The sequence below is a fragment of the Thermobia domestica genome, chromosome 5 (genome assembly GCF_964235325.1).
Source record: "Thermobia domestica chromosome 5, izTheDome1.hap1.1, whole genome shotgun sequence".
Classification (NCBI taxonomy): Eukaryota; Metazoa; Arthropoda; class Insecta; order Zygentoma; family Lepismatidae; genus Thermobia; species Thermobia domestica.
The window spans coordinates 112,396,443-112,413,520 of NC_137458.1; the positions used below are offsets into that span (position 1 = coordinate 112,396,443).

Genomic DNA, 17,078 nt, shown 5'->3' on the forward strand with positions numbered 1-17,078 from the left:
CTTTTTTTCTTTTCCACTTTATCAAAGTATTTCTCCTCTTTCTTTTTGTCTTGTTATTTAACTTCATGCCTTGCCAGTCCATCTTGTGTCATTGTTCTGGCCACTGACCTATATCATGACGGATGCATGTAGCCTCGCTGCTGATACTCTACTAAACCTCAATCAATAAAAAAATTGACAATTCGGTGTGATAAATCAAAACTGTCTAAAACACATACAAATCTCTGGTTCGTAATTTGGAATCTCACTGACGTGAACTCAAATTCGAGCTACCTCGTGGCTAAGTGGTTAGCGTACATGCCTTTGGTGTGGGAGACCTCGGTTCGATTCCCGGCGGGAACTCATGTGATTCGGACTTCACATTAAGCTGTAGGTCCACGTCTTATATATCCTTGCTGATGAAATGAACGCTATACTCGAAATCAAATGTGTTTGAACTCAAATTCATTGAATTTCTGGACATCCCTTGTGCCAACACACAGAACATAGGGTATAATATATATATATATATATATATATATATATATATATATACAGTATAGCGCTAAATTCGTTGTACAAAAGCAGAAGAGTGATCCCTGGGAGTAAAACAAAAAAAAGTTCCAATAAATATAGGGCGAAAACCCCATGGTTTACGTGTTATAGGCTGCCGAAATCATGAAAAAATGAATTTTAAAGGTTTATAGCTCCAAAACTATGGGACCTACTGTAGTCGGGTAAAGACTTCACTTAGGAACTACTAGTGTCCTATCCAAAAATGCGTGCTTCAGAATCCTGAGATGCTTCCACAACGATTTTTATAGAGGGAGTTTGACTACGGGCCTATGATATAAAGTACTCTCCAACTTCCTCCATAAAAATTGTTGCGTGAGTACCTTAGGATATATATATAGTGTCTAACAAAAAGGTCGGGGACAGTGGAATATCTCGAGAAATACACTTGAGATTCAAAAACCGCGAAACCTGACGGGGGGAGGGGGCAACTTGAAAATTTCAAATAGAAACCCCCTATTTTTTGCAGATTCGGATTCTGCGACCAAAAATAAGCAACTTTTGCTGGAAGTACTTTTTAGTTATCTTTCTAGATGGCGCTGTAATCGCAAAAAAATGAATATCATCGTATAGTCCAGTAAAAATAGGTAACAAGCTGAAAATTGGTATGGAAGTAGGGGAACGTGTCAGGAATAGCATACTAAAAGTCCCCTAAAATCCCACGGTAGCTTTTCCCGAATTTTTAAAAAAATGTCCGCCATCTTTAGACGACGACTGGGAATTTATGGAAATCGTCACCCTTTATGTTTATTCCTCTAGCCACCCTTCTAATTATCACAAAACCATGAATCATATATGGTTGTAAAGCTTGAAAGACAGAAAATCTAAGTAAATAACATATATGCCTATCGTGCTAAATTTCTAGAAAAAGAGGAAGAATAAAACAGCTTTTTTTTATTTAAAAACTATGTATTTTCAGAAATCATGAGAAATTTGCAACACTGACAGTTATTTCACATCAACGAAACAACACCAACAGATGTCCTTGATATTTATCTCAATCATAGCCAACAATGACACAAATCGGTGCAATACAAGCCGAGAAAAAATATAACTAATGCAACTTTCTGACTTCTTTGTACAAAAGTGCATAGGATGACATTCACTTTTACGTTTCTAGTCACCTTCTTTTATCACATAGGACCAAGAGTTATATATCATTGGAAATCATAAGAAACGTAAATTCGAACGAGGTAACACTTATACTAATCAAGCCCAATCTATGGAAGAAGCGCAAAACCCAAAATTTCGGGACAAAACGTGATTTTCGCATAAATTCTTTAAACCTTGCAACACTGCCAATTATCGTATGTTAACAAAACTGAGCCACCGTTATCATTATCATCATTATTAATTTACTTTTAAAATGGCGTACGTTTTTCCCAATAGAGTATGCTTTTATGACACATAGTTTTACATCACTTAAATATAGCACAAAAATTATTTATTGGCAACATTAGAAAGTAGCAGAAATTGGTGATCTCCTTTTCATGGGAAAATCGTAATTCATACACTTAAAATCACTCTCAACTACAACAGCCATTTGAATGTAATTTTTTTTAAAATGTCTTGTTTATAACTAGAATGCAATTTTCCTGCTAGTATTATTCAAATCAACTTAATACTTACATTAGACGTTAGTATGCACTTTAAGAACATTTTTGTAACTTGTCATTTCGGACTTATTTTATTAGAAATCAATGAGGTTATCATTATCTCGTTTATCTCCATGGTCTTCATCATTTGGTTTTGCATTCATACATCCAATTCCTCGACACTGACATAAATTAGAGCACACAATTCCTGCTTTCCGACAACCGTACATACGTTCACAGCCCTTTTTGCAATCAGGATATTACACGGAGTATGTTCCTTGGTCATTCTTGCTGGTACGAAAATACCTCCTAATGTTGTCCATTCGTTATTCAGTCGCTTGCATATCATTGAGCAATACCTGGGCTCAAAGAACATAAACTGTCAAAGAATGAATGGAATATACCACTTTTAACGTACACACGCAAAGGTAATGCAAACTTAAATCCGCCTTCTGTACGATGTAACATGGATAATTCTCAAGTGGTTGAAGACACCAACTTGCCCGAATTGGAATAAATTTATGCAGCTGGTGACAAGCAACAACCATAAGTACCAAATATATCAAGTAGTAATTCTACATTTCATCAATCTTCAGCCAATAAGCATGGATGCTATATACTCGGCGCTTATGTTTGCCAGCAAAGAATGTGCAGGAAATAAGCAAACAAGTGTGCTTAGTCACGTTGGATCAACCTTTCTACTCCAAAGCATGTAACATTGTAACAGCATGTAGAAATTCTGGTGAATTACCGTCAGTGATTGTTAGACTTGGGGGTTTCCACACTATAATGCCATTTATGGAAACAGTTGCATATATAATGAAAGATAGTGGCATTGAAGAAGTTTGGTCTTGTGTGTATGCTAGTAACTCCATGCCACAGATGAAGAAAGGCCATTCCTATTGCTCGTGCTTTGCGAGCACATTTTTTAAATGTTTTTTTAAACACAGTTAGCAATTGCAATATATATATATTTAATGAATTAGACGCCACTGAGGAGTTTGTGCGTCAATTGCGAGATGTTTGTATTCCTCTGATGACTGAAGAAGATATCAATACTGATGTAGTTGTTCAACATTCAAACATAATCAATCAAGATTGCAAATGACCTGAAGTTATTCATGGACGCTGCTGCAGAAACAAGCCGTATCTCTAAGTTATTCATTCGCTCTGTACTTTCAGCTTGTAGAAATTATGCGTCTTTTAATTCGAAAGAACTGGAGACTTGAATCTTCATCTTCACTGCATGTGAGAAATGTTACCATACTTCTATGCAGCTGGGCATCTTTTGTATGCCAAATAGGCACTGCGGTTGTGGAATGAAATGGATCCTCATGAGTTCCAGCCAGCTATTTACAGGAGACGGTTACTTCACTATTCGCAGAAAAGATATATTTTTTTGTGATACATGGTCTGATATGACGATTGAGGAGGTTTTAGTGAGAGCAATGAAGAGCAGCGGTGGACTGACCTATGGGAGAGACATGACTGAAAAGATGATATCTAGGTGTGTGTCAAGTATGCCAGCAGCGTGCCACTTACGAGAATGTCTTGAAAAATTATTAAACAAAGATAGGCATGAACTTCACACTGGTCGGCATGTGGACCTTGTAGCAAAGCAGTCAATCGAGTGATATATAGCATCTAAAGAAATTCTTGCGTTGGTTTTGCCAGCATTCTCCATTCCCTTCATATCTGGAGCTCGCGTCCCTAAGCACTAACATGGTAGGTAATGAAATGGTCAACTGATAAATCTAAGAAAATCGGATTGGCTGCTATGGAAGGAATGTTTGGACAGACTTTTGGGATTATGAAACTTAAACAAAAAGATAAAGTCATCCCGTACTGCGAAATGTAGTGCGTATCCGTGATGAGCTACTGGCTATAAATAATATACTTCAACTGAATCATATGCGTAGTGAAGTCCGAAAAAGAACTCCAGCAGTGTTTTGCTTACGAGCTTGCACCCTATTCACTTTCTCTCTTCACAGAAACGTCCATGAGAAAAACGAAAAAGTCCGCTTTGTACGACATGTTTGAATATCGGACAGATTTTAAAACTCAAATTGAAAACACTGTTTACTTTATAGATGGAGGCTGGCTTCTACATCATGTTGTTTGGTCACAACATGAAACATACCTTGACGTGCACAACTCGTATGTGTCCTATGTACTCACAAACTTAGGAACGAAAGCAACAGTTAATTTTACGAGTATTGCACTGAAAACTGTACAAAAGCCGCTGAGCGGGAGCAACGTGAGTCAAAGGTTCGATCAGTTTTGGTGTTATTCACAAATGAAACCGTATTATCAACAAAAACAGATAAATTTTTAGGTAATTTCAAAAATAAGAATTGTTTCGCCCGTGAGTTGATGGTTCATTTGACACAAGCTGGAATTCAAAGCCAGCAGGCAAGAAGTGATGCTGACGCACTTATAGATAAAACTGCTGTAGCAAAGTCTTTAAATCCTTGTAGGCACGTCGTAATAATTGGCGAGGATGTTGACATTTTAATCATTTTGCTTGAACAAGGTAATAATCAGTACGACATCACATTTCGAAAGTTTGGACGTGGACAAGACTTGAGTAAAGAATTTAGTACTAAGAAGTTGTAAGATATACAGACAAATATGCTAACCGTTTTGCTCAGTTACCATGCTTTAACTGGATGCAACACATCATGTGGTTTGTATCTACAGGGAAAGAAAAAGCCATTACGATTATTTCAAAAATGGGAAGATTTATGCCGATTACTTGAAGTTTTGGACCATGATAATGCTAGTGTACAATCTATGAAGCTGGCACATTATTTCTACGAACACACTACGATTCTCCAGCAACAGTAACCTTACTGGATGAATTCCAGTATCATTCATAAATCCATGCAGTACGTCACTCCCCATCCAGAACGAAATACAATTGGCAAAATTGCCACCCACCAGTGATGCTGCGAAACAACATATAATCAGGTTCAATTGTACCGTGGAAATGATTTGCGAACGACTGAATATGGATGGACAACATTAGGAGGCATTCTCGTACCAGCAAGAATGACCAAGGAACCTACTCTGTGTAATATTCTGACTGTAAAAAGGGCATTGATCTTATGTACGGTTGTCGAAAAGCAGGAATTGTGTGCTCTAATTTATGTCAGTGTCGAGGAATTGGATGTATGAATGCAAAACCAAATGATGAAGACCATGGAGATGAATGAGATAATGATAACCTCATTGATTTCTAATAAAATAAGTCCAAAATGACAAGTTACAAAAATGTTCTTAAAGTGCATACTAACGTCTAATGTAAATATTAAGTTGATTTGAATAATACTAGCAGGAAAATTGCATTCTAGTTATAAACAAGACATTTTAAAAAAAAATTACATTCAAATGGCTGTTGTAGTTGAGAGTGATTTTAAGTGTGTGAATTACGAATTTTCCCATGAAAAGGAGATCGCCAATTTCTGCTACTTTCTAATGTTGCCAATAAATAATTTTTGTGCTATATTTAAGTGATGTAAAACTATGTGTCATAAAAGCATACTCTATTGGGAAAAACGTACGCCATTTTAAAAGTAAATTAATAATGATGATAATGAAAACGGTGGCTCAGTTTTGTTAACATACGATAATTGGCAGTGTTGCAAAGTTTAAAGAATTTATGCAAAAATCACGTTTTGTCCCGAAATTTTGGGTTTTGCGCTTCTTCCATAGATTGGGCTTGATTAGTATAAGTGTTACCTCGTTCGAATTTACGTTTCTTATGATTTCCAATGATATATAACTCTTGGTCCTACGTGATAAAAGAAGGTGACTAGAACCGTAAAAGTGAATGTCATCCTATGCACTTTTGTACAAAGAGGTCAGAAAGTAACATTAGTTATATTTTTTCTCGGCTTGTATTGCACCGATTTGTGTCATTGTTGGCTATGATTGAGATAAATATCAAGGACATCTGATCTGTTGGTGTTGTTTTGTTGATGTGAAATAACTCTCAGTGTCGCAAACTTCTCATAATTTCTGAAAATACATAGTTTTTAAATAAAAAAGCTGATTTATTCTTCCTCTTCTTCTAGAAATTTAGCACGATAGGCATATATGTTATTTACTTAGATTTTCTGTCTTTCAAGCTTTACAACCATATATGATTCATGGTTTTGTGATAATTAGAAGGGTGGCTAGAGGAATAAACGTAAAGGGTGACAATGTCCATAAATTCCCAGTCGTTGTCTAAAGTTGGCGACATTTTTCAAAATTGCGGGAAAAGCTACAGTGGGATTTTAGGGGACCTTTAGTATGTTATTCCTGACACATTCCCTTACTTCCATACCAATTTTCAGCTTGTTACTAATTTGTTCCTTTCTTGGCAGAAAAATGGGCTATCTTTACTGGACTAGTACCTACGTCCCCTCACTTTGCAATCTGAAATATTTCTGAAATGACAAAAAAATGTCTCAAATCTGGTTACGCAAGAAGGTACCCATGTCAGGGGCTTATAAAATTCTCTGGACAGCAAGTGCCCCGGGGGTCCTATCATAAGGCTCCAGGGGCCAATTTAATAATTTCAAATGGAAACCCACTATTTTTATTGCAGAATCTGATTCTGGGTCTAATACTAAGCAACTTTTACTTGAAGCACATTTTCATTATTCTACTAGATGGCGATGAAATCACAAAAAAAGAGTATCATCGTACCGACGCGACGTCTCCTAACTTTGAGACCTAAAACATTTCCGAAATGACAAAAATTTAACAAATCTAGTGACGCAAGAATGTACCCATGTCAGAAGCCTATAAAATTCTGTGAACAATTGTCCCCAGCGGTCCCATCATAGGGCTCAGGGGTCAACTTGTAAATTGCAGATGGAAACCCGCTATTTGTATTGAAGATTTTGATTTTGCGACCGAAAATACGCAAATTTTATTCAAAGTACTTTTCGTTATCTACCTAGGTGGAATTGTAATCACAAAAAAGAAATATTATCTACTTTACCTGGGATTGATGATAACCTAAATATTTCTAGAAATTCACGTGCAATTAAAAAGCACGGAATACGTTATCAATATTTTAAAAAGGCTTAGCATAAAACAAAATTGCTTTTATTCACATTTCAATGCGGCCGTTGTAAACCATTACGATATAGAAAGGACAATGTTTATGCTTTACAACAAGACACATCTTCCCTTGAATTGTAAAAATCAAGTAGACCAATATGTTCGTTAAATATCACCTGACATGGACAGAATAAATAAAATCATTTCTTTCACACTAGTACGAAAAAGTACAAAAATGACGGAGATTTCACAGCAGAACAAATTTACAAAACGTTGATAAAGCACAAAGAAAATTAATTGATATACAGGGGTATGTCAGAATCAGTAGATCCACCTGCTTTTTACAGTAAATGCGTTCTCAAAGTTCAGTTAAATTCTTAGGGAGGTGTGACTGATACACTTGGATTTAACATAACCCTAACTTCGTTGAACACTAACTACATTCCGTTTCACATGAAATTCGAAAGTAGAGAACGTTGTCCTGTCTTCGTTTCCTGCTATCTTAATTTACTGTTAGGTTAGCTGCGGAATGCGTAACTATACATCAGCTTTACCAGCCACGTACTGTCTTCCGAAGAACTTGATTATCTCGAAGAACTTGATTATCGTGAGTCCCCTTGCCTCTCACGACTTGGTTGTATAAAATTTGCAGATGAACAAAATGTAACTGATATTTCACAGCAGTGCTCAAATTGCGCACCTTTCTTGGTCTGACAGTGAGCAATTCGATGGTAAAAGATAAATATTGCATTCCTGATAACGTCCAGTTCAATAAGTGCAACTTCATGAATAACCCTTTGACGAAGATTATCCACACTGGTTGGCATTGTTTGGTATCTCGGACTTTTAGAAAACCCCAGAAAAAGTGTTCTAGTGACGATAAATCAGGGTAACAGAACGAGCGGGTCACTCGACCTCGCCTCTTCTGCCAATGTTATTTAGGAAATTCAGTGTTAAGAAATTGCCGCATATTTATAATGTAGTTGGGTCTTGCACCATCTTGCTGGAACCATCTGTGGACAAAACTGAGAGTGTCTCTCATTGATGGAACTACTTGATTTCGAAGCATCTCCTCACACAGTTCAAAAATCAAATTGACATTGCTAAAAAGGAGGACAGTTATTGTATTATTTAGCACTGCTTCTCAGATATTCAAATTTTCAGGATTTAGAGTGAGTTTGCAAAGGACCAATGAGATTGCTGTCAAATCGAAACCTGCAATTATATCTGTTAATGTAACCAGTTAAGTGGAACGTGGCTTCATCAGAAAATACAATTGTGGTGGTGGATCATCATTGATTTGTTTCATCATATTTTCAGAAAATTCTACACGATGATCACAGACATCTTCATTCACCTGATATATCAGATGAATTTTGTATGGGCGGAACTTTATTTTCTTCAACATTCTTTTCGCAGACATGTGACTAATCTCATGTTGTTCAGCAGCTATATGAATGCTAATAAATGAGAGCTGTTTATCGCCCATTTCGGTCGATTAGGAATGTTACACTCTTTTATAGTTACCGTTTTCCCGACGCGTCTTACGATGCATTCGACAGTAGATCTCGAAATGGGATTGTTTGGAACGCGAATTTTTTTTCGTTAACTATTACCCTTACTTCTCCACATGACCTTTCGCGATTGCCCCATCCTCGCATCATCGAGAGCGTTACAACTTCACTTTGAGAGTTCTAATACAAACCAGTTGAAATACAGTTGAAATACATCTTGAATGTTCAGAGATTTTCTGTAACAATGATTACTGCTACCAATATTTAATAGCTTCTATGTTACTGGACCGTAATTTACGACCAACGATAAGTATTTACAGAACATGCCATAGGAATGACACATGCGTATGTCTTGTGATCAAATGTTATTTGTTACACTAATTTTATAAAAGCACATTTGCTCTCTTTTCTAATGACTATTTGATCCATAGATTAACTTTACATGTTCACATTTACTTTCACTTCTCAGATGGAATTGCATGTAGTTTCAAATCAAATCATAACTATGCACATCTACATAACCATAACAACAAACTGATGATTTCATTTTAAACTTTAATAGATTCACCGATCAACATTACGTGTTCACTTTCACTTTTACCTCTCAGGTAAAATCACATGGTTTATATTCAAATCAAATCATTATAATATCTACATAAACATTACGAAAATGAATAACTTAATTGTTTTTTGACACTATGTCCGATTATTAATTGAAACTTCATGTCCCAACGGAGAGCTGGCGTTAATCAACTTTCATAGTGTCCACAATCTTACAGAAAAATCTGTTCTTGAAGAATATTATTACAAACATGTTCATAACTATTTGTTTGCAAGTCTTAGCAACAACACACTGCATGTCCACTTCTTGAACCAGCTTTTCATTTATCAGCCTCAGGTGACGTACAACAACGATATTATTAAATTATTATTATTATTATTATTATTATTATTATTATTATTATTATTATTATTATTATTTTTAATCGATTTATGTACTATCTAGGAGGATAACGAAAAATTCTTAAAGTAAAAGTAGCATATTTTTGGTCGCAGAATCCGAATCAGCCTTAAGGTAGAGGGTTTATATTTGAAATTTTGGGGAGATAAAGGCAACTTTATTTTATGATAGTTGAATATATATTTAAAAATATTGGACAAGTGTTAAAATTGCAAAGTATTTCTCGAGGTATCACCAGCCTCAGGTGACGTATGTGCGTACGATGATATTCAATTTTTGCGATTGCAGAGCCATCTAGCAGAATAACGAAAAATTGCTTCAAGTAAAAGTTGCTTATTTTCTATCGCAGAATTACACTGTAAAAAATCGTTGTGTTATTTCAATGACATGGCTACGTGTTAAGACAATTGTGTTAAAATATAACACAAACAGGTGGTTAGAACAACTCACTCTCCATTTGGAGTTGGTGTGTCAAACGCCAGTAGTTGAAATGACACACAGCCTGTGTGTTAAATTAACCCAAGTGTAGAATCTTCGGTGTTGTTTCCTGTGTGATTGCCAAATATGTTGGGCATCTAATTATAAAGGCTTATGAATTGAAACTACAAACAAACACAGAAACACAGTAGAAATACTTAAAGAAATCCAGGTATTAACAAAATTCCAACATGCAAACCACGCGACGATGCGTTTTCAATTGTTTTACATAATGTTTCTGAAGAAACATGTCAACAGCGAGAAACAACATCGTATTACTGTGTCACTTCTACACTGCACTCATCAGTCAACACCGGGGACTTTGCTTCAAAAATGGCGGAAAACAAGTAGAATCACGATTAAGAGGCAAACAAACTATTATAAGGATATAGGTAAGAGTTTCCTATCATATTTGAACAAGATGTTGGTGAAGGTTGTGTTTCGCACCATCAAGAAATACTTCACACTAATCTTGGGGAGGACGACAAAAATTCTTATGAAGGTTTTTCATATGAAGTGTTCTGTAGTTTACTATTCTTATTTTAAAATTAGAATCTTCGGTAAGTGTTAGCATGCACACCGCATGGTTTTCTAACAGAAAAATGGTTACATCAACACCACACGCGGAGTTATTTCAACACCGAAATAGGTGTCGTAGTAACACAGAAGTGGAGTCGAACTAACATAAAAAATGGTGTTAATCTGGTGGTCTGAACCTTGAATTTTAACACAGGGAGTGTTGAATTAACACCAAAACGATGTTATTTACACGGCTTTGACTTTGAATTATGACAGATAGTGTGTTGAAAAACGATGTTGAAGTAACACAGAGACTGTGTTATATTGATACTTGACATGGTGTAATATTAACACAAAATAATTAACACACTACACACTGTGTTACTTTCTTCGTGTTGGTGCAACACCACCACAAATAACACTCAACACTATTCTCCACACTACCGACCCTGACATGTCGAATCAACACCGAAAATACTAACACAGATCCGAATTTAACACCGCTCAACACCGGTTGTGTTAAAGTCCTAACACACCCCATGTGTTAAACATCAACACCGCGGGGGCTGTGTTGAACTAACACCGCATAGTAGTACTCACGCTGGAACCACTGCACTGTGTTAAAATTGAGTTGAATTAACACAACCATTTTTTACTGTGTAGAATCTCCAATTAAAAAACGCGGTTTCCATTTGAAATTTTCAAGCTGGGCCCTGAAGCTCTATGATGAGACCCCTAGAGCACTTGTTCACACAATTTTATAGCCCCCTGATATGAGTACTTTCTTGCATAACTACATTTGTCACACTTTTTGTCATTTCGGTAATATTACAGGTCGCAAAGTAAGGGGACGTCGGTATGATGATGTCCATTTTTTGCGATTACAGCGCCATCTAGAAAGATAACGAAAAAGTACTTCCAGGAAAAGTTGCTTATTTTGATCGCAGAATCCGAATCTGCAATAAAAATAGGGAGTTTCTACTTGAAATTTTCAAGTTGCCCTCCTCCCCCCGTTAGGGAGGGGGAGGGGGACTTCATTTCATGTTAGTTAAATAGATCTTTTTAAAATATTGGATACGTGATTTTTGAATCTCAAGTGCATTTCTCGAGATATTCCACTTTCCCGACCTTTTTGAACACACTGTATATATATATATATATATATATATATATATATATATATATATATATATATGTATAGGGGGTAGACAAAAAAATCTAAAGACACTTCATACAGAACACTAACTTTGGCCCTCCACTGTACAACACGTGTTGCGGTTGCCGATCATTTTGTTTGTTTGTTTGTTTTCAATGTGTCATGTCGACCTTCCTCTACCGTCAGCAGTAACCAGTTTACCTGTGAGTGTTGTGGTGTGAAAGTGGTGCGGTAAAATGGGCGATCTGACAGACTTCCAAAGAGGCATGATCGTTAGTGCCCGTTTGGTTGAGCTTCAGTGGCAGCAGTGGCGAACATTGTGCGGGTATCGAAAGGCACGGTGTCCAATGTCACGAGGACATACACAATTCATGGGCAAACGACGTCTACAAAGCACAACAGTGGTCGTAAGACAATCTTCTCAGATAGGGACCGGAGGGCATTAAAACGAATTGTAGCAGCTAAAAAGAAGACCACTGCAATAAAAATTACGTCTGAACTCAATTCCGGCCTACAGAACCCGGTTTCTTCGAAGACAGTGCGACGGGAACTTCATAAAATGAAAATTCATGGCATGGCCGCTATCGCCAAACCCCTGGTCACAGCATTAAATGCGAAGTGGCGTATCCAGTGGTGCAAGGACCACAAGGTGTGGACTCGTGAGCAGTGGAAAATAATAGCATGTAATGTGGTCCGATGAATCGACCTTCACCTTGTTTCCAACAAACGGTCGTGTTTACATATGGAGAACACCGTCGCAGGCCTATGATACAGACTGTCTGCCCCCAACTGTAAAGCATGGGAGTGGTTCTGTTAGTATGGGCAGTGATATCGTGGTTTTCTGCAGGTCCCATCATAGCTCTGCATGGAATGATGAATGCTAAGGTGTATGAGGCCATTTTGGGGAACCAGGTTCTACCCATGGTCCAAATATTGTTCCCTGATGATGATGGCATATACCAAGATGATTTGGCACCCTGTCACGCTACAAAAACGGTGAAATCATGGTTTGAGGAGCATGACCAGGAGCTATCACACCACCCCTGGGTCCCACAATACAAGATCTGAACATCATTAAGCCATTGTGGTCTGAGTTAGAAAGGTGTGTTCGGTCTCATCTGATTTCCCTCCACCAGCATCCCTTAAGGAACTGGGGCATGTTTTGGAGGAACAATGGTACAAAATTCCACACACCACGATTCAGGAGGTGTATGCGTCCATTCCACGTCGGATCCAAGCTGTTTTGGACGCAAAAGGAGGCCCCACACCATACTAGGTATGATTTTCACACTTTCGCAAACGTTTTAGTAGATTTTTTTTTGTCCAACCTCTGTATATAGTATTTTTGAAATATTCTTTCATTGAAACTTCTGCATGTATTTTTCGCATTCACTCCATTTATAAAAATAATTAGGTAACAGGAAAAATTAAACAGAAAGAAAATATCATTCAAATTCATTAGAAGAACATTAAAATACGAACGGATTATGGTGGTTCGAATTCCATTTTAAATTGTCGGTCCACGCCTCATATAGTTTCGGTGCTGAAAAGCATTAACGTGCAAGAAATAACAAAAATGTAAAAAAAACAGTTACCTAGCTCCTTTTAACATAAGTTATGCATTTGAATTAATTAATTCTCTTTTCGGCTTCTTGGTTGAAGAGTTATCACTGGTAATAAATTATTCCACTAATGAAATCGGTGAACCTATTTTCTGTGTATGTGTACGTACGAAAACATAACTATGGACAAGGCAGCCTGTACATCAATTACCAATCTAGTATGAACGAAAAATGTATCAAACTTTTAATTTGAAGTGTATAAAACTGCTAACAATTTTTGGATGTCACAAATAACAACTAGAATTAAATACTCTATTTTTAAAAAGTAAAGTTTCGACCATATTTCAAAATATAGCTTCTACGTACCTTGGAATACGATGCCGTGGACATGGCACAAAATGAAACAACTGAGGCACCGAATAGAGGAAATTAATTACTTGAGGAATGAAGAAGAGAAGCATGGTTTTACTAAAATGTCCCAGGATTCCAACAACTGCAAATGTCATCCCTGAGAAATAACAGAAAGTATCTCCTACGAACACTCTCGATGGAAACCTATAAAAGAAACAATGCATAAATTACTTGAAAGAAATACATCTATTTCATCATTGCATTTAGATAGCAGATATATATTTGTGACCAGCAGTGGCGTATTTACGATTTTCTTTCGGGGGGGGGGGCTTTGCTAACTTTCGGGGAGGGCTTTGCCTGAAAATGTGAAAATTCTACAAGATATTTCATATACTTTACTATAGTAAGTAAGATTTCGGGGGGGCTTAAGCCCGGAAGCCCCCCCCTAAATACGCCACTGGTGACCAGTAAAAAGTATACAAAGCACGATTTATACGAAAATTATTATTCATGATACTCTTTTTAAGTGTATAGGATTGTTGCAAAGTAGTGAATAAAAAGCAAATATTTAGTTTAAGGTCATTTGATTAGGCCCTTTAAACAAAACGAGGATAAGACATAAAATGCATAAGAATTGGTGGAATGAGAAAGTAGTGGGTCAGAACAACACCGAGAAAATTCACAAACGCGAAGCTGTACACAGACACAGACTTGAATCAAACCAAAGATCCCGCTCACTAGGAGTAGAATTCTACCACTAGGCTATCGTGTTTTTCAGGGATTGTTACAGAATAGGCTAATGTCTACATTTTATACTAGGGTTGACAACGCGACGAGAATTGATGCTTTCTCGTCAATAAAAGCCATCGTGAAAGTAACATCACGTCTCGGATAGTGTATCTGTTTATCGTCTCGTATCTCGTCTCGTCTAGTGCGTAGCTCTATTGGTATCTAAATAAGAATATAATCAATTACTAAATTAAAATAGTACTTGTAAAAAATGTTCAAGTTCTAAGGTCTATTTCTTTTTCAGGTTCTGTGAGCCGATGGAATGATGTAGTTTATCGTAAAATACGCTGAAGCTCAATGTGAATTTGTGATATAGAAGACCATGCAGCGCTCGACGTTCCTGCAGCCACCGTTAAGAGCGAGAGGCGTTTTGCAACTACAAACAGCAATACTCAACATACAAGAACAGTACGTGATCATAGGCACAAACTTCCTGAGCACCCCCTCCCAATAACGTTGCTGAAGGGACTGAGCCAGTGATGAAAATTTTCTGATTCATAAAAACATACTCCACTTATTCCTACATCGTTGTATAGCCGTGATGTGAGGTGGAAATTTTTCTTCTATATTTTTCCGGAAAATTTTCCGTTCTTAACAAATATTAGTGATCAAGTAACAATTCCTCAGCATTCATAAAATTGATTGAATTTATGTATAGAAATGTTAAAAATTGAAAGATCGTTTAAAGAATCTGAAAATTATCATGGCTCAGACAATTTTCAGTACTATGTAGGAACATGTGAAACAATTTTTCATGAATCGAAGAATTGTCTGTCCTGCACAGCGATGAAAATTTTCCGGAAAATTTTGAAACGGAAAATTTTCCGATTCATAAAAACATACTCCACGTATTCCTATATCGTTGTTTAGCCGTGATGTGAGGTGGAAAATTTTCTTCTATATTTTTCCGGAAAATTTTCCGTTCTTAACAAATATCAGTGATCAAGTAACAGTTCCTCAGTATTCATCAAATTGATTGAAAACATGCATAAAAATGTTAAAAAGTGAAAGATCGTTTAAAGAATCTGAAAATTTTAATGGCTCACAATTTTCAGTACTATGTAGGAAAAAGTGAAACAATGTTTCATAAATCGAAATATTTTGTGTCTTGTATGGAAAAATTGAAGAACTTTTTTATGAGTCGGAAATTTTTTATCATTTTGAAGCAAAAACAAAAAGTAAAACAACTTTTTGTGAATCGGAAAGTTTTATTGCTCTGTAGAAACAAATGTAAGGAATTTTCATGAATCGGAAAATTTTCATCACGATGTAGAAACAAGTGAAAACACTTTTCATAATCCGGACAGTTTTGGATATTATGTATAGTGATATTAGGTGGAAAATTGTCCACTATATTTAACTGCACATTGAGATAGAGGAAAATTAGACAGCAACAAATTATAATTTTCCAATTAGATTTCGGGAACCAGAAAATTTTCTAATATTTCAAGTTGGGAAGTAAAAATTTACATAGTGTTTCTCTCTCTCTCTCTCTCTCTCTCTCTCTCTCTATTATATCTAGGGGAGACCGGGTATGGTTGTAACACTTTTTACATTTTTATCCATAACTAGACTCCAATTGAAGAAAAATACGAATTTTTGCACGTGATCGGAAGTTTGGACATCCTTATCTCAAAATACCTAGCAAATATCAGATAATGTAAAGTATTTGCTGAGATATAGTGAAAAAACCAAGACTATCCAAATGTTACAACCAACCCCGACGTTGAGGTTGGTTGTAACAGTGATTGGGGTTCGTTGTAACGCATTGTATCTTTGGTAAGTGGATACATTGCTATTACATATATTACAATATTAACACAATATTAGATTATAAGATCGATATTTAATATGTTCCTCTGTTACAGGTTCAGAGAGTGACATAGAATACGTTAGAGAACTGTATGACTAATGAAAGTACTGTGCTTTTTTACATGTATATATATAACTCTCTCTCTTCACATTGGAAATATATCTTAGCAGCAAATGGATAGCTAGGTCTACAGTTTACAATATACATACAATAATATAACTAATACTTTGATGAATAAACAGAATTGTATGATATATTTAGGTTTATTTTGTCTTTTACATATCAGGTTTACCTAAAGAAATGTAACCAGAACTAACCTTGACATATTTCTTTTAACTTAAAAATGTCAAGAGATCATTTGTTAGAAAGTAGATGATCATTTGTTAGAAACATAGTACTAGACCCTATGCACATTTCGACATCTAATGCACTTCGACACTCAAATTTACACTTTCAGCTACCTAGTCTACTTTTACTTTTACCTACATTGAATCATTTGAATCACAGTTGTGACATTTGTATTCACACCGTCACCATGGTGCAGACAACATGAGCCCATCCATGACAAAAATTACATTGAATCCATTTTTCTCTTGGCGCACTTTTGGAAAATAATTCACAACAAACTAGGCAAATAGCGTCATCACTGTCTTCGTCAGATGACAAGATAAATCATACATTTCACTATTACAGATTAAAATTACATCTGCTTCAATAGAAAGGTAAAACCAGTA

The 17,078-nt window shown here is 36.2% G+C and overlaps 1 protein-coding gene across 1 annotated transcript in view; it reads right to left on the bottom strand.

Annotated features, from left to right (window-relative positions):
• The window catches only part of Alg7 (Alg7 dolichyl-phosphate N-acetylglucosaminephosphotransferase), a 109,978-nt gene that overhangs the window by 11,587 nt on the left and 81,313 nt on the right, over positions 1 to 17,078 (bottom strand). The window contains exon 5 of the mRNA XM_081758879.1: positions 13,758 to 13,946. Within this exon, the coding sequence (XP_081615005.1) occupies positions 13,758 to 13,946 (189 nt within the window). The remainder of the gene's footprint in view (positions 1 to 13,757; positions 13,947 to 17,078) is intronic.